The sequence below is a fragment of the Phycodurus eques genome, chromosome 18, assembly GCF_024500275.1.
Source record: "Phycodurus eques isolate BA_2022a chromosome 18, UOR_Pequ_1.1, whole genome shotgun sequence".
Taxonomy (NCBI): Eukaryota; Metazoa; Chordata; class Actinopteri; order Syngnathiformes; family Syngnathidae; genus Phycodurus; species Phycodurus eques.
Window position 1 is genome coordinate 17,131,648 of NC_084542.1, and position 18,838 is coordinate 17,150,485.

Here is an 18,838-nt window from a genome sequence, read left to right on the forward strand (position 1 = left end):
TTTTCTTTAATGTACAATAAGTCTTGTTCTACAGGAACGTGTGCAACGCTGATGACGTCACGGCGCACTCAACGTGAACAAGATGAGATTTCCTCATTTAAAAAAAAAAAAAAAAAAAAAAAAGTGAAGCCACACACTACACTCATTTCCGCTTGAGGAGTAAAAGGTATAATAAATTCAAATTAATTAAAGATAAACCAACATAGACTATTGTCACTTTATGGCCATATAATTTATTTTCTGTCTTAGAAACATATGAATCCGAATATAGTATCCATCCATATATTTTCTTGTCCTCATCGGCTACATTGTGGACTGGTCGCCAGCCAATCGCAGGGCACATAAAGACAAACAAGCATTCACATTTATCAATATTAGTCCTCGCTTACAGTAACCTAACATGCATGTTTTTTTGGTTTTGTTTTTTCAAATAAAACTAGATTACCCGGTGAAAACCCACGCAAACGTGGGAGAATATGCAAAGTCTACACATGAGGGAACACACAAGCACAGAACTGTGACGTAGACGTGCTCACCATTAATGCACCGTGCTGCCAAATATAATATACAATGTAGATATACCACCGCCTAAAACGATGCACTTTAAGAAACAATACAAAAGCAATAAAGCTGTACAGATTTTTTTTTTAAACAAAAGTACTGGGTCATTTGTACAAGAGGGAATACTATCTGACATTCAATGTTGGACCATGCTTTGCTCCACTGCGATGCATCAGAAGTTCTGCAGCTCGGCCGGGTAGACGAAGTTGCTCCGGAAGAGTTTATAGGCTAGGACCTGTCCTCCGAATATCATCATCACCAGGCCTGAGCCTGCACAGCAGGGAAGTCCATTGAAATCAATACACAAATCCACTCCCAAAGTGCTTTACATAGTTAAAACACACAAACACAAACATTATACAGTCAATACAGGGGGAGAGGAGGAGGGGTGGGGGGGGGGGGGGGGGTCAAAACAATCATGCCCTACTGGAATGTCTGCCGGTTTTTAAAAATTGTCTACACGGGAAGGCATCTCTTCGCTAAAGAAGAAGTCAGGAATAGCGTAAACGAAGCGTAAGATCGTAGATTTGGAGTAACATAAGGAAGCATCAAACAGGAGGACTTCTCATTCTCACCCAGTGCGATCCACCAGTGCTCGGTTGAGGGGAAATCTGACATCACTGCACAAATAACAGGAAGGCCTGCTTTCAAAATACAACTTGTCCAAATTGTCCAGCAACTCCAATAAATTCGGAAATATGGATTGTGTTCACTATCATCCTTTATAATGTAAAATGATAAGTCATTTATCATCCGCAGAGGACGTTGTGAGTTGCCGCAGTTTGCATGTTGTACTTTCGATCGGTTTGGTAATAAAATACGACGAAAAGAAATTGGAGCTTATAATTCAATTGGATCAAACAACTTTAGTTTTGAACGTCTTTTTCATTTGGATCATTACATCTAATTACAATGTCATACGCTAGTCTCTCGTTTATCGCGGGGTTTACGTTCCGGAACCCCCTGTATATTTATATTATTATTATTATTATACATTCGAAAGCTTTATGCATAATACCGATACAAAATATGCACATGACGCGCGGGTATTATTTGTGTCGTCACCATCCTCACGTTCTGCACTTGGGATTCCCATTCATTTAAACTAGCGACAGCAGGCTATGGGAAATGAGCTAACGATGTTTACTTTACCGTAGCCGCGCGTAAGCCAGTTCTGCTTTGCAGTCGACACATCGCCAATGTAAATAAACGGCCTTTATCATTTGTACACAAATATAATATCGAGATTGCTATGCGATGATGTCTGCGAGTGTTACATTATGCATCTGAGAAAGAATTCCTGTCTTTCTTCGGCAACAGCGTCTCTCCGCATTCGTACGTGATTTCGTTGATGGTGCGTACGGCTGCTCGTATCCCGTTACATAACCGGCCTAATCCTGCGTATGCGTGTGCGTGTGCGTGCGTTCACCGGCTACAGTCATGGCCACATGCAGCAGCGTGACGGTGATGGCGTAGTCCCACACCCACTCTTCCACGATCCAGGCGAACACCAGCCCTCCCAGAGCGTACGTCACCTCCGTGGAGATGACGCCCACTACGGAGACACGGGCGGACAAGACACTTTTGCAACGTCTCTGCGTGAAAGAACCGATTCTCGCTCTTTCAAAACGGCGGATGTTGTGTTGCAACGATTTCGTCGTACAGTGAACCCCCGTTCATCGCGCGGCACGCGTTCCGAATGCGCCCGAGGGCACAGGGTTGTTCGCTGTATCTCTGTGTGACATAGGCGATTCTCACGGGCACGGTCTTTAAAACCGCTAAACATTTGAGAGGCCACTTTTGTTGCACGTCTGCATGAGGCTGGCGCTCTTAGCGCTCTCCGGAGAAAACACTACTCACCCAGGTATTTGGGGTTCTGCCATGACGGTTGCGTGGTGTAATCAAACGGAGCCAACAGACTGTTGATCTCATGAACCCTGCACGCACGCACGCACACACACTTAGTTCACACACACAACTTAGCACCGCTGCAGTTCTCGGTCCGAGCTGCCCGCGGTCGTTCGCGTACCTGAGCAGGCCGATGCAGAGGCTCACCGCCAAGTAGTAGAGAGAGTAGAAGCAGACCGTGCACATCAGCAGGTTCTGCAGGACCACCTGAGGAGAAAGGTCAAGGTGACAGATTGTCCCCCACTGCTAAACATTCACGACTTTACTTTACAGCGCGTTGTGCATCCGCGTCAGCGTCAATGTGACAGTAAGTGTATTTACACTTAAATAATGAGGATTTTTGTCTCGATTAAACTTAGTCGAACACAAAGCGATTATGGCAAGGCAAGTTAAATGTACTTTCTGCCATCTCATGGAAGAACATGAAATTGCTCTGCATGTCACAATACGTCGCTGACAGTTTTGAGTGGCTTTCCATTGGCATGAAGCTAAAAGGTCTATTTTAATGGAGGCCAGTCCACCGCTGGTCAGTTTGTGCTCGTCCGGAAGCGTAGCGACTGCTGAGCCTGCGCTAATTCACTTAGCGACTGCTAAACACATCCGGCTAACCCCCTTGCTCCGTTTCCATCTCCCGACCCGACTCCTCTTACCATTAGCGAGCCCTACGTTCCAAATGATCTCTTCACGGACTCCATTTTTACAATTTGCTGCCATCAGGTCATTGCCAACGGCTACTCGTCAAATGTATTCGTCTAGCGCTTAATCGCAAAAGTCTCAAAGGGCATCGCAGGCCAGCAGTTGACAAAGATCGGCGACATCCCGATGTCCATCTAAAACCCCCGAGCGGGCAAGGAAAAACTCAAAAGTCACTTGTCACTATGTGCTATCAATAAAGCGCAATGAAACGCAATAAGACAATGTTACGGGTTGTCTTTTTTTACGTGGCGCTTACGCAGGTGTCACTGGGCGTGGTCTTGAGCGAGACGGCTCCGTGGCGCTTGATGAGCGTGAATCCACAACATCGACAGCAGTAGTCCAACAACATGAATGGCCGCGGCCCCGGAGAGAGCGAGCGAGAGAGCGCCTTCGACCTACATGTGTTTTGCTTGTGTCTGGATGAAAGAGAGAGAGAGAGCGAGACAGAGAGAGAGAGAGAGAGAGAGAGAGGTGGGTGGATTATTCAAAACTGGATTAAGTCTGAGGAAAATCCCAAGAGGGATCTTGGCCCGCGTACACTTGTCCACTTTTATATTCACGCCAACACTCTTTCCTTTTTCCTCAGAGAATGCAACAGTTTGCACACCATGACTATTTCATTGTGCATTCAGGAGGCGGTGTCATACAAAGGCATGGATACGTAAGGCGATGTTCAAAACTTCACAGTAAACTGCAGTAAAATGTGTCCCTTTCTTTTGCAGAGGATAAAGAATATATGCCTGTGGGTATCGCTATATTGCTTGTCTACACGTGCTGCTGCACCATTTCCGTAAAGCGCTACAACACCGAGAGACTGATGGTATTTGTTAGCCCATCTATGGCGCTTTATATCGTATATCAGCATTAACTAGCGGACATTCCACCGTCAAGATACAGTTGCTTTCAATACACAAAGTGTCATTTTCTTTGGTTTTATGTTGATAGTTTGACGGTCAACTGAGAGTGACAATAAACACCTTGTAGCCTCTTTTTTTCTTCTTCTTTAAAGAATTCTTCACAATCGGCCAAACTCGCAAGTCAAAGCAAAACAAACAAACAAACAAACAAACAAACAAACAAAAAACAAATCGGCTGAGGTAGTGGAAGGGATTAGTGGAAAAATGTTACTCGTAAAACACAAGTCGTTCTACTAGCGCGCTGAATTGTCTTACTAGTGAGGACAAAGGGCCAACAAGCGCATACTTAAGTACATAAAGTACATACTGAAACTGGACATCAAGGCTATCTAATAAATACTCAAGCTTTTGTGGTGCCCCAAAGAACTCGCCACCTTTTCTGTTATGCTAATGGTGTGAGCTTCATCGTTCGTGTATTCTACTACGTGACCAGCAGATGGCAGCAAAGCCTTGCTACGGCAACATGCACATGCGCACCGCTTCCATAGCCTTTGCCATCCACGCGCTCGTTCGCCCTCGCCCGCCAGTAAGCCAATTCCGCGCACTAGTAGCGAGGTGAGATCATCTGCAGCTACCAAGCAAGGAGTACGCGCAGCAGCATTTGGAGCAAATAGCGATGCTTGCCCCTGTGCCGTGGAGGAGGTTTTGGATGTGGCTGCCACGGTCACTTGCATTTGCGTAACCGTGGTGACGGAGTGCCAGGGGGTGAAGGGCGAAGGGTGCCCAGCGTGAGCATCGCGGAGGCCATCAAGTATTTGTCCTTCACTCACTGCCCTGTTTGACATTTCTTCGCGTCACATTATGTGACGTCGACTGGTTTAAGAACAACATTTCAGGATGTGTTATGAATGATTAAATCGACCTTAGAAACCGCCAGTGTTTTCTTTTTTTAAATACAATCACAGTGGCCTGTTTTATGAAGTTAGCGCAGAAACAGATTTAAACGGCCGGCGCTCCCACGGTAAATGAGGCATAATTAAGTTTTCCTTGGTGAGTAACATTAAGTTAGTAATGCAACCTACCATAATCACCGTTTTTAACACCTTCCGCCAGGTTCACCAATGCTATACAGTGAACATGGCCGGCAACTCATTGTCATACAATCCACAGTCAGGGTTTTAAGAAATATAATGCATCCATACTAACATTTCTCAACACATTGATAATACCAGTGGGAACAAACCTAAGTAAAGAGCAACGTTAAGCTAAGCTTGATTTACACGTGCTAGATCATGCCTTTTTCTTTGCCGCTTGTTTGCGGTGGTTACTTCTGTTTCTTGTCTCGTGTACTAATTCACTAACTCATAGCCAATCAGGGCGATTCACGTGATGCGCGTGTGCGCGCGCACGTGTGTGTGTGTGTGCGAGACATGATGCATCGTAATTCATTCAACTTATGCAAAGCCAGAGGGAGGAGACAAGACGGCAGATGATGAGCACACACAGCAAGTCAAATATGAATTCAATTCTTTGCCCACGAGCGCCAAACAGAGAATTGATTTATGAGTGTGAGTGCATATATATAAACACACATATATGTTAATGTCGCTAATATTCTGATGACGTAGATAAAGAAGGCAAGTGGGATATTACATAGGATTGTCGGTATGATGCAGTGCAGTAAACTACAAGCACAAAAATTCACATTTTGTTGAATGAACAGTCTTAATCAGAATGAAGCATTAGCCTCTTTATAAAAGCATGATTTTTGAAAAAAAAAAAATATTTATACAGCAAGAAAGTTTCAATTTTACTCTAAAAAAAAAGAATAAAATGGCAATGGCACATAACCTCCTCGGAATTGTGCAAAAACTACACAACTGGGAGAGAGATTACAAATAAAATGTGTCCGAATACAAACTTTTTGCCGTGACAGTCCGCTTGCATCGGGGTCGAGTGGAGCAGCGGCCCACCAGATCCAGGTGGCGCGGCGCCTACGGGACTGAGACGGGAGCCTCGGCCGAGGTCTACGTTCTGGCGTTCACGGCACCCTGTGCAAAGTCTCCAAGGTAGCGCTCCCCGGTCCCTAAATGTATTGTTTAAAAGACCGATATGTGAGAGCAATCTTCTGCCTCGGCTGGGTTCTGTGTGAAAGGCGAAGGCAGATAATTGTCTTGTACGCTGCCAATTTGACGGGATGTCAGTGTGACACTGAGCGGCTCTTGAATGCGCCGCCGCCTCCGTCACGGCGCAGGCCCTCGCCTGTCGACTTTTCCATTCAGTCACATTCTCGGTTTTTTTTTTTTTCAACACCGCCGGTGCTGGCGCGCTCTCGGCCCTTGCGTGACGACGTGCGCTCAATTACGATGTGCTTTGATTCTGCGCGGGACGACCGCCGCGGCGTGTGAAATCTCAAAACCCGGACCGTCATTTCTCCTCACTGGCGATCAAAGGCAGCAAAGGCTTTGCTAATGCTTCGCTAATGATAAAAACGATCCATATTTACGATCGCAAAACCGTAGCCATTGCCAAGGCTTTTCATCGAGGACGGAAGGCTCACTTATTGTTAAAAAACAAAAGCGGTGCACACGTACCGATAATCGGCCCAGATTTGGTCCCAATTCCACCCTTTCGAACACAGTTCGCAAAGGCCAATTATCGGAAGTCGGTGAAAGGTCATCCTGTGCGATTATTGTGTGGGGTTAGGCGTATCTTCGGGGGAGACAATTGTAACTGTGAAATCTTTACGAGCCAGGTCGACATCGAGCCGGACCGAGCCACGGACTTCGCGATTGACAGCCGTTTATCGCAAGTCATTCACCATGAGAGAAACGACAAGGGGGAGAGTTTGCGACGGCAACGGTTAGCGTAGTTTCTCCTTTGCATTTCCCGGCAATCCGGACGCCCTGTGGCACTGTGCTGCCCCTCACAGGTCAGTCTTGGTACTACAAGAGACACTGTTACTGTATGGTATGTGGTGTGCTGCGCCGGGGCTCTTTTACATTTTAAAAATGGGTTAAATGTTAAAAATCGCTATGCGCGAACCCCGCTTCAGAGAACGTAAAGAGCACGGCTACTCAACCGCGTCGCAGCCGTTGTGTGTGTGGTCCCCCCCGAGTTATTTTTAGCAGTCAGACGTGCGCGTCCGTTGTTATGCCAAGGTCAGGGTTGTCCACCCGTGCGTACAAACACGTCTCGCGCTAATATAAACAGCGTCCGGACCTCGTTCCCATGTAAACACAGGAAATGAGCCGCATGCCGACATCTGTAACGATTTTGCTGGGAGGGAGAAAAAAAAAAAAGAGATTACATCTCCAGGCCAATCTGAAAGAAAATGTATAAACAAGAGCACTCAAGAGAGGCCAGACATAAAACGTTTGATTGGTTGGATGTTTGTTCTGCTCAAATCAAAAGTACAAAAAAAAATTGGGCTGTTGTTCCACCCCGCTCCTGTAGGCTGCAGTAATGCGTTACAAATCAACCCGATTTGTAATTAACTGCCATGTTGTAAAATGTATGACTTTTACAGTTATTACTAGTACATTCATAATTGTTTAGATTATCCTTGTAGGAACCGATTATAGAATTTTTTTTCTTTTTTTTTTTTCAATTAATTGTAGCGCTTATCTCGTGTGTCATTGGCTGGTTGCAAGGCAAATCAACATTGACAGAAACAAATTGCCAATGTCTTCCTTGTAACATAGAACATTCATAAAATGTCTAATTATTATTCGGGTAGTATTTGTGTGTGTGTGTGTGTTATTCATCCGAACAATGTGTTTGATTGGCTCACTTGTTGCTAGGTAAATCAACATTTTCAGAAGGAACGTTCAAGTTTAAGAACTATCTTATTTTTCATCATCAGTACCCCAAGTAATTATAATTTCTATTTCTATTTTATAATGTACTAGGCATGCATAAATTACCATTACACTTAACAATTGAACGCAATTTGACTGTGCGGCAACGTGCGGTGCGGTTCAGGATCAATTTACCTCCGAACGACCTAAACCGAGCCCCTCCCCCTCGGTTTGACGCACGCGCACACATTTTTAATTTTTATTTTTTTATTTTTCCACACACATGTTGAGGCGCACGGAAGCGCTTTGGAGGCACCGCAAGAAGAGCACGACGAGGAATAAGAAGGAGACAAAGAAGAAGAATTCAAAGACAAGAAGGCTTCGGAGGTCTGGATTTGAAAAATGACAATTCCTTTTCGTGACTCATCCCCGGACCCTGAACGCAACAGTTTGGGTGGACATTTTGGCGCGGCGGACGTCGGGGAGTTTTTACGCAGCGCGCCGGCCGAGGAGGACGTCACGTTTGCGGCTCGTGGAGCGTCTCAACGCCGAAACCGACGCGGATCTCGTGTGGGGACCACGCCGCCCGGCTTTGGGGACTTCGCACATTGAAACAAGAAGAACGAGAAAAGAAGGGGGAGGCTTTTGTTTGGGAGCGCGCACGAGATGGAGTCGTAAAAAAAAAAAAAAAAAAGTGCAGCTTTGGGACAAGAAAGGCAACAAAATAAAGAGTGGACTTTGCACGCATGCTGACAAAGTGTGGTGCAGCTTTCACGGGGCAACATGGATTTACTAACGGCAGTCTAATTTGAAGGTAAGATCATAATAATTATAATCATAATAGAGCACCCGAACACAATTTGGGTGGGCAAAACATTGACACTGTCAAGAGTCCTGGAATATTTGGAACGCTAACAAACGCCAAACGCCATAGACGGACTAACGAATAACTTCAGTGCTGCAATTATCCTCAAACGTCGGTAACAGATTTAGAAACACATTTGTCACTTCGCTTTGCAGATTCTTTAAGCAAGTTCAAACGGGACTTAAAACGCAGCTTGTCCAAATTTAGGAGGGCAACAATCGGACCCTGCTTGACGTCCTTTATAGTTTCTAAGTCGGGGCTTTTTGCGGTTCCGCTATATCAGGAGCAGCTCAGGAATGAACGAACACATTCAATGAACACCCGTTAATCAAAACAGAGCACATCTGCATTGGATCCGGGGTACCTAATGAAGTGGCCCCTTTCCTAACGAGATGGGTGAATATTGCCAACAAGCACTGAGAAATAATTAATAGGCTTTTAGTCTTCCATCCAATATTGAAGAACAGCATATGAAATATGGATGCAGCACTACTACTTTCGGCGATGAAGTGCGCCGCGTGGTTGTCCGTTGTTTCAGCTCGGTGTAACCAAAGCGAGCTGGGCAACGTTTGGGGATTTCTCAATGGGCCAGGTCACCCGCATATGAAGGGGGGGGGGGGAATGTGTCAAAAAATAAATAAATTTGTAATGTGTTTTTAATAAGTCGCATGCTATAATACTGTTCTTAATAAAAACATACAGTAATGACATCATGAAAGCAGTGCACAGTTTTTGTCACCTTTTTTCTTTTTTTTTTTGCTTCAATTCAATGGTCATTGTGCTGCTCCTTATGGTCCTCGTGCCTTGGCCACCTGGGGGCAGTATAATACTGTCATACGGATATACTGAACATGGAGACGGTCACAACTCAGTAAGCTGCAGTACTGTGTGTTGTTCTTCAAAGAGGATAAAGAATATTTGCCGGTGGGTATTGTTATATTGTCTGTCTCCATTTTGCCCCACCATGTGTGTTCACATAGCCCATGCTTAAAGGGTTAAACAAACCCCAATTCCAGTGAAGCTGAACTTTGGGTAAAACATACCTAAAAACAGAATGCAATCATTGGCAAAGCAACATTTGCGAGGAATTGAAGGATTTCATCATCTAGAGTCCTTAATATCATCAAAAGATTCAGAGAATCTGCAGAAGTCGCAGCACGTAAGCGGCAAAGTGCCCGTGACCTTCGACCCCTCAGGCGGCACCGCATTCAAAAGCGGCATCATCGTGTGCAGGTTCTTGTCTGCGCGTGGGCTCAGGAACACTTCAGAAAACCCTCATCAGTTAACAGTCGGTCGCTAGGCCTACCAATGCAAGTTAAAACTCTACCATGCAAAGCGAAACAGCCAGAGCTCATCTAAGATCCACCGGCGCAAAGTAGAAAAGTGGACTGCGGTCTGCCGAGTCCACGTTTCAAATTGTTTTTGGGAAATCGCGGACGTCGTGTCCTCCGGGATGACTTTCATGGAATTAGCGCTTGTAGTTATATTGTAGGCAAAAGACCGATGCTAGACCAAGTAGCAACCATTTTTCAGATCATAAAAGTGATATTGGACTGACAGGTGACAGTTAAGCGGGGCGTGGTTTCAGCACGTTCAGCGGACACGCCCACCGCGGTTGAGAGCGGAGACAACGGCTTGATTTCTCCTGCCCTTGAGGCCACATTTTTTTATACTTAATGACGTTTTGATTGACTCATTCAAATGTGGCTCTTCTCTGCGGTGTGTCAAATTCTCAAGACATTCATCTTCACTTTGCAGGGACTTTAAAGATGAACTCAATGATGATTTTAAAATGACAAAAAAACTTTTGTGTCATTCACTGAACCATTTGTGTGTGTGTGTCTCAAGATGAGTGTGGGTGACTGAAGACGGCGTGAGTAATCCCTGCTGGAACGAACACGCACACGCACAGTCAAGCCAGCTGTGTGTGCATGCGATGATTCATTTGAGGCAAAAAGACACCGACTGAGTCACAGTGTAAACATGTCAGACGTTTGCATGCATTATCAACGTAACAAGGAGAAGTCTTTTATTTAGAAGAAAAAAAAAAACAAAAAAAAGATGATTCCGAGGCCGCGGGGTTAAAAAGAAAGTGACGGGTGACTCACCCTGGAGCGGGAGACTGGAGGCGGAAGATGTAGAGGAAGAGGATTCGTGGCCACTTTCCAACTCTTTGGAGTGGGGAGCCTTCAAACGGATGCGTTTTGGAGCTTTGGCGAAGGGCTGTGACGCAAACGGGCGCAAAGTCAAAATGTGTCACGGTCGCTCGTAAGTTGGCTATTTAAGTCCAGAAATGTGTGCGGAATTTATTCATTCAGCTAGCGAGTGAGATATTTTGTCAACAAAAGTGAAACATTTATAAAATTAGGTAGCCAGTTGGCTATTTTGTTAAAAAGCGGCGAGAAAAAAAAAACATCTAATTAGCTAGCTAGCCAGCAGCTTGGCTAGTTCATCAACGAAAGTGGAAAAAAAATCAATAGGAAACAATATTAATTAGCAAGCTAGTGCGATATTTCGTTGACAAAAGGGAAAAATGTATAAAGTTATGTAGCTATTTTTGTTGTTGTCGTAAGAAGTGACAAAAGTCGTGCGAAAAAATAATTAGCTAACGACAAGTTGGCTATTTCGTTAACAGAAGTGAAAAACAATCTAAGAAACTATTAATTTAACCAGCTAGTGAGATTTTTGTGGACAAAAGAGAAAAATGTATAAATTTAGGTAGTTACAGTGGATATTAAAAGTTTACACACCCCTGTTCAAATGCCAGGTTTTTGGGATATATTAAAAAAAATGTAATTTCAAATAATTCTTCGCCAATAACTGGTACAACTAAAAAAAAAAAAAAATCTAATATATTGACAAAATATAATTCGACATTTCTTTCTCACCAATGTGTATATTATAGATTACAATATTTAACATTTTCCAATACGTTTCCATTTTCTAATTTTTTTTGTCCAATTCAAATATTTGCATTTTTTATATCATTTTATTCCAATGTATGTGTCGTTGTCATTTGTCATATTTTTGTATTGTTTGTGTAATACCTTTGTAATAACACAAAAACTTCAAAATGAAAAATAAAAACAAAAACAAAAAAAACACGAATCCGAAATGAAAATTAGGTTAGCATCATACTTCCTCATTGTTCTCAGCGAGAACACAAAGATGTCGCATCCCCTCTTCCTCCGTACAGTGTCACAATGTTAATAGCATACCTGCGCTCACAGCTGGCAGTTGCCATGGAAACGTGTCACCTAGCAGCAGCAGCAGGCGACGTGCCGATGCGTCATGTGACGTCGGTCAACAAGTCCGAAGAAGGTTTAATAATGTCTTACTAAAGTCAGTGTAGTAGTTTGCAGAGGGACGCACTTACGGCCATTACGGTCGTTTATCATTGAGGGCTCACCAAAATATTACAAAAACAGAAAAAATTTTAATAAAAAAAATGTGAAAACAAAAAATTAGCCCCACATAATACACAAATATTAGATGAAAAATATCTGAATATTGGGACAAGGATAAAACAAAAACAGACACAAATATTAGAAAAATATTACATGTAAAATAGAAATAAATATGAAAATACAGAAATATTAGACAAGGAAATGCTAAAAATATAGTAAAGGTACATTAATATTAGGGAAGGAATATTAGAATAAAATACTAGCAAAAATACAGGGAAAAACAATAAAAAAATAAAATAAACAAAACAATAAAAAAATGAAAAAAAATATAATGCTTAAATGTTTTGACAAATCTTTAAAAATATATATATATTTTCTTATTTTCTATGAAATAGTTTTTCTTGCTCTTCTAGCTTCTCTTCACGAATTGTGACGCACGCTCAAGCGGCCTCCGTCGCTCTGCGCAATAATCGTCGCCTGAATGGACAAATAACCGTCGTATCGTGTCTCGAACGCTCTCCTCCGCCAACCTACTCGGTAAAGAAAGCAAATCTCTCCCTTGCTCCTCCCGCTCGCTTGCTCTTGAAAGCTTTCCTGCTTGACGCACACTTGGAGAGCAGAACATGGCACGGTAAGAGCGGCGCCAGTCAAAAGTCCTCGTGTGATTCACCATCTGTGGTTAAAAGCGCCGACAGGATGACTGACATGGTGGGGGGGGGGGACACAATCAAAATTGGAGGAGGAGATGCGTGCGCTGTTCCTGTAGCGCGGTGTCAAATTCAAGACCCGGGGGCCAAATCTCCCCCCCTCCCCCCATGTGGTCTTGTCTAAATCAGGGGTTCTCAAACTGGGATCCACGCGCCGTAGCAACTGGGTCTGTAAAAAAAAAAAAAATTGCAATCATTTGTCTTTCCAATTTCTTCCTATTTTATCTTTGGTCTATTTAAAAGCTCTGATATAATTGTGGCATTTCACCACATAAATCTCAAATCCTTTTTTTTTTTTTTTTTTTTTTTTTGAAGGAACAAAAGATTTAGTGTCACTTTACAGGAACTTTAAAAGAATAAAGTTGTATTTTTGAAATTCACCTGTTTAAATGTGACTCAAAAGAATAAAGTTGTACTTTTGAAATTCACTTGTTTAAATGTGACTCTTCCTTTGTTAAACTTTGACTTTGTCACAATAGCACAACTTTATCTTGAAAAAAAACCATGACTTTATGTTCGAAAAACCTTTTATCCCAACAAACTATGTCTCAATTGTTGATGAGTCCCTGGGCCCAGAAAGTTTGAGAAAGGAAATAAAGTGATTTTTGATGTTTTTTGCTAAATACATTTGTTCTTTTCATTTGGCAGAAAATCTGCCGCAGAATTGCAATTTTTCTTCACTTGAATTGGTTTTGCAAGCTTGTATTGTCCCTAACTCCGTTCTTCTAAGATGGTTCTTGCCACCATTTTCCTTGGGAAAATAAATATATATGCAAACACACAAATGCAGGGGCAATGGTGGATGTATTTAATAACATGACGTGAGTCCACATTTTTATGATTTTGACAGTCCTCTGAGGGAAACCAAACTACCATGTGGCCCAAAACGAAAATGAGTTTAACATAAAGCTCTTTCATGTTTCCAATCTGAAATGAATGGTTTGAAAAGTAGACTAATTACATTAAAGAGGCAGATTAAAAAGAGCTCAGCGAGACTATCATTAAAAAAAATAAAAATAAATAGAAATACACAGATGAAGGTCATGCGTTCTGTCAACGATAAGCCCTGCACGGGAGCCAAAATGGCTGCCGGGTCACTATAATCTCCCTCGCGCTTCAAAGGCACAATGCTAATGTTTATGCCATATCAGATTAAACACGCATTTAAAGGCAAATGACGGCTCCTAAAAATAGATGCGCTGTTTGTTTTAAGCTTGGCGTGGCTATTGGTGGACATGAGGCCAGCTGGCGATGACTCACAGGGCTGTCGCGTTGAGACCGCAGTCGATATGTAAACAATAACAACAGTGTCGACCGGAAAATAATTCCCACGTATTGGGTCGCCAGCTGTTCATAAAACTCTACGTGTATATGCGCCATAAAAGTTGCTCAAGTGTTGTAACTATCGAAATTGAAGAAAAGAAAAATAGATATTTTTGGCCCATACTTGCCACAAATATTGAAAGCAAAAAGAAAACCGTGAGAGGTGTTCTGCGCCCACAAGTATTTTGTCAACAAAAGTGAAAAACAATCTGTGCAACAAGATAAAGTTATAATGTTAGCTAACCGGATGACAATTTTGTTTAAAGCGGGAATAGCTAACTGGCTATTCTGTTGACAAAAGTGAAGAAAATGTGAGAGAAATGTGTTTAGTTAGCTGGCTAGTTGGATGTTTTGTTAACAACAATAACAAAAAAAAACAAAAAAAAAACTAATAGGTTAGCCAACTAGGTGGCCATTTCATTTACAAAAGTGAAAGCCAGTTAGGTCAGCAAGCTAGCTGTGCAGTTGGCTGTTTCGGTAAAAGCTGCAAAAAAAATTGTGCCAAAAATATTTTGCTAATTGCTATTTCGTCAACAAATGTGAAAGTCATCTGGGCAAAAAAAAAAAAAAAAAAGGTTGGCCAACTAAAAGGTCATTTCCCTAAAGAAAGTGAAAATCTATTTGAAAAACATTACATTAGCTAGTTAATTGGCTATTTCATTAGCAAAAGTGAACGCGGATTAATGCAACAAATGTGTTCATTTAGCAAGCTCGCTGGCTATTTCATTAATTCAAAAGAATGTGTTAGGAAAACATAATAAATTAGTTGGGTTATTTTGTTAAAAATGCAAAACAAATCTGATTTAAACATTTTTTTGGGGATGAGTGACCCTCTTTGGGTGGTAGCAACACAAGCTTTTTGTGTGCTAATCACACCTAATTTGTGCTTTTTCTTCTGTTGTGCGTGCAGGTTGAAGTATGACGGCGGCAGCGGGCGTGCTGACGGGCTTGGCCAAGCTAAAGCGGCAGGATTCGGCGCGCTCTCAGCACCGGCCCGTGCCGGCTTCGTCTCCGGGCCCGGCCTGCGCCGCCCAGGAGGGAGCTCCGAGGTCAGATGTCTTCCAGCGTTACGGCGGTGCACATTGAGGCTGGATTTACACGTCTACAGTGTTGCCCCTGCCACGTCGCGACCTTTTAAGTGATCTTGCTTTTTGTGGGTTTTCGCAGTTTTAGATTTAGAATTACTGTCAACCCCTGCTATTCGCTGGGGATAGGCAAAGTTTTTCTATTGGACAAGGCTACGGCCTGATTACGGGAAGCTCCGAACGTCACTTTCACAAAGTTCTTTGACACTGAGATGACGCCAGAGCAATATTTTAGACATGACTTTAGCCTGTACGCAAAACAGCAGGTGGGTTTTTCAGCAAAAAACGAAAAAAATCTGACGAGGCCAACACTGACCATAACATCTATGCTAATTTCACATTATATGTTGTTAGCATTAGGCTAGTGGACTTTCGTTAGCCAACTTTATATGGCTTATTTGATCTTTTTTTGGGTTTAAGTATACAATATTTCCTTTTCTTTTGTGTGTCAGTTTTACTGGATACTTCAACTAGGAGTTAAAAACTGCTTGAAGCAAGCACGCTTTGCACTTTAAAAAAGTGTTTCAAAAATGTGAAGGTGTTTGATGCGCCTGGGAGGGGTCAAAGGGTTACAAAATATTTTCAATATGTTCTCTATATCGCAGATTTTCACCTAATGTGGGCGGTTCTGGAACTGCGATAAACAGGGTTCACTGGACTTGAGTATTATTCCCACAGAAAACGAAAGCGGCGCACTGACGTGGTGGTGGTGCGCGGCCGTTTGCGCCTCTACTCGGCCTCGGGGTTCTTCCTCCTCCTGGGCCTGCTCATCCTGGCTGCAGGGATCGCGATGGCCACCCTGGGCTACTGGCCGCAATCCTCAGGCCAAAGCCCGCCTGGTGGAGGAGGATCCAAGGCGGCGGCGGCGGCGGCGGAGGAGAGGGCCTCGAAGAACGCCAGTACAAGTAAAAAGGTCGAAGGTAATATGAAAATGGAAGCTTTTTGTTGGCAAAGTTAAATTGTTTGAGACGGTCTCGTTCCCCCGCACGCAGATCGACCCTCCGGGCGGCCAGCGGGGGGCGCTCTGAAACGGTTCCTGGAGCGGCATCGGCACTCCGAGAGGATGAAGATGGTCGGGCCCTTCACCATGGGCATCGGGATTTTCATCTTCATCTGCGCAAACGCCATTCTTCATGAGAATAGAGACAGAGAAACAAAGGTGGGCACCCCATAAAAAAAAAAAAAAAAAAAATCTTAAATTTGTTAAGACGGATATCGAATAAGTGCCTTAATGGCTTTCCAAAGCAAATTGAAGAATGACATTTTGCTTCATGCTTTGAATGGTGGTGAAAAGTGGAAGTTTGAGGACCGTTTGTGGTGTGTTGTAGATCATCCACATGCGAGACATGTACTCCACGGTCATCGACATCCACCGCCTCCGCCAGAAGGAGCAGAAGCATCACCCGGAGCACAACTATCCGATCCGAGGCCTCGTCGCCGTCTCCCCTCGGGCCGGCGGGGCGCGCGGCGCGTCCGCCGAGGAGGAGGCGCTGCTGGGGGACGAGGAAGCTCGCGGGCGGCGGGAGCGGGCCGGGTCGGCGTGCAGCTTCGCGGGGCTGCTGGCGCCGCTGTACAAGGACCGGGCGCCGTCCGAGGCGGCGGACGCCGAGACGGGAGGGCACCGTGCGCGCTGCATCGTGTCGTCTTCCATCTCGGCGTTCACGCTGCCCGTCATCAAACTCAACAACTGCGTCATCGACGAGCCGGAGATGGAGGCCATCACGGAGGAGGGGAGAGGACACGGGAGGGATGACGAGAGTTCGCGACCCCCTGGGCGCCACGGCGTCCCTGGCGGCTTCCGGTGCCGTCCGTCGCCAAGGCCTCCAAACCGCCGCGTTTGCAGCGGAGCGACTCCGCCTCCTCGTCCTCGTCTTCGTCGATGTCCTCTTCCTCCCTGGCGCTGTCCTCGACCTCAGGCTGCTGGCTTTCGCCCGGCGCGGCCCGACCCGACTTTGACTCCAACTCCGCCCTGCACGTGCTGGGCAGCCACTCCAAATCTCTGGACCTGGAGCGCCAGGCCAGCATGCTCAGCCTGCACCGCGAACAGCGCAAGCACCCCAGCTGGCCCCGCCTGGACCGCGGCGACAGTAGCCGCAGCCTCAAGGGCTACACTCGGCTGGAGGACCGGGGGGACGAGCGGCAGGGCGGCGCGGAGGCCGAGCCGCAGACGCGTCTGCAGCCGGCCGCCGTCGTCAGGCTGGACTACAGCAAGCGGGACAAGCTGCTCATGATATCCCGCTCGCACAACAATCTCAGCTTTGAGCACGACGACTTGAGCGGCGGGACCCTGAAGCGGGGCAGCTCCGAGACTCGCTTCTGACATGTCTGGGGCGCGTACCGTGCACTCTGGGGCAAACATTTTGAACGGACGGCTCCCGGGTCAACTTCACCACTGACGCGGCTTTCTACCAGGAAGGCGTGCGCTTATGCGCAGCCGATGCGGGTTCCCGCATTAACATGATTAGAAGCGTGCGAGGGAGGGCAGCAACAAATGGGCTCTCAAGTGTCTAGCGTTCCAACCTGGTCGCACCTCTGACGCTCGGCTGCACCGATAACGACGCCGGTACTCGTAAAAGTGTCCTGCTCACGCTCGAGACTCGGCGGCCACGCCCCGATTACGTCAAAAGCAGTTTTCGCCGTCGGGCCGACGTCACGTATTCAATTACTTGAATGTATGAAACTGCAGCGGCTGTGTAAATGTACATAAATGAATTTACATAAACCCGAGCGATGCTTTGTCAAAAATCTTCTTGGGAAAAATACTGACTTTCAGTTGTTTATTTCTGCATTGGTCCAACAGATGGTGCTACTTTCCTCTATTCAAAGCATGCAGCAAAATTCCATCTCGTTTTGTGTCAGAGTGCCCCGTGACTAAAACAATAAGCGTGTCGTGTTTATGTGGTAAGCAATAATCGCTGTCATGCCGACGTCACCACGCATCTAATTATCTTCACGAGGGAAGCCGCAACTGCTGCGTGAACACACACTTGGGAAATTGTCATTTCCTGCTTCGGCGAGTTCTGTGTGAAAGGCGGAGGTGAATAAATGGCTCGACTATTCGAGATGACCTCTAAAAGCTGGAAAACAGCAACCAATCGAGTGTGGGCACAAAGTTTTGGGTTGATAAAAGGCTTTGAAAGCAGCGATTGCTGAAGTATTACTGAAGAAAAAAGTGGCACGCTGTAATTTCAGCAAGGTCACATTGGAAGTGCTTTTTATTTTTCTTCCCTCGCACAAAAGCAAACGTTTTCTCACAAGGTAGGAACGAAAAGCCAATTTGGACACCGACCTCATTCCAGAAACCGACAACCTGTGAAGACCGATTCGGAGATTATTTATGGGAAAATGTCCACATTGTATTCTTAACAAAAAGAGCAGAACCCAAATTTCTCAGATTGGCAACGAACGCATAATTTGGGTAACGATTGTGACAACATTAGTTTATCAGATTGTGTCGAGCAGTTTCATGCAACTGCAGGTTCACTTTTGTTGCTTGAATGTCTTCTGTCATGATTTGCTTTTGTCAGCAGCCTCGTTCGCAGGATCCCGTGGAACAAATCTGCTTGGCTGTGTTCAGAATCATTCTGTCAATCACTTTACAGCGGAAGGTTTAGTATAAAAGAAGTACT

At 44.8% G+C, this 18,838-nt stretch overlaps 2 protein-coding genes across 3 annotated transcripts; one reads left to right on the forward strand and one right to left on the reverse strand.

The window, feature by feature from the left end:
- Nucleotide 1: 1 nt before the first annotated feature.
- Nucleotides 2-3,585, reverse strand: tmem244 (transmembrane protein 244). 2 transcript variants are annotated; one of them, XM_061705225.1, is made up of 6 exons: nucleotides 3,422-3,585; nucleotides 2,591-2,676; nucleotides 2,422-2,498; nucleotides 1,991-2,116; nucleotides 1,137-1,181; nucleotides 2-796 (listed from the first exon to the last, which is right to left on the reverse strand). In XM_061705225.1, exons 1-6 carry the CDS (start codon nucleotides 3,512-3,514, stop codon nucleotides 783-785), a joined length of 441 nt encoding a protein of 146 aa, XP_061561209.1. In that variant the 5' UTR covers nucleotides 3,515-3,585; the 3' UTR covers nucleotides 2-782. The 2 variants fall into 2 exon arrangements, with proteins under 2 accessions (XP_061561209.1, XP_061561208.1); XM_061705224.1 differs by having other exon boundaries at nucleotides 5-831.
- Nucleotides 3,586-8,112: 4,527 nt separating this feature from the next.
- tmem200a (transmembrane protein 200A) lies at nucleotides 8,113-17,936 on the forward strand. Its single transcript, XM_061705223.1, is given in 6 exon segments — nucleotides 8,113-8,636; nucleotides 15,035-15,173; nucleotides 15,888-16,129; nucleotides 16,202-16,368; nucleotides 16,538-16,982; nucleotides 16,985-17,936. Coding segments are annotated over 5 exon segments (1,530 nt in total). The 5' UTR covers nucleotides 8,113-8,636; nucleotides 15,035-15,042; the 3' UTR covers nucleotides 17,530-17,936.
- The last annotated feature ends 902 nt before the right edge of the window (nucleotides 17,937-18,838 follow it).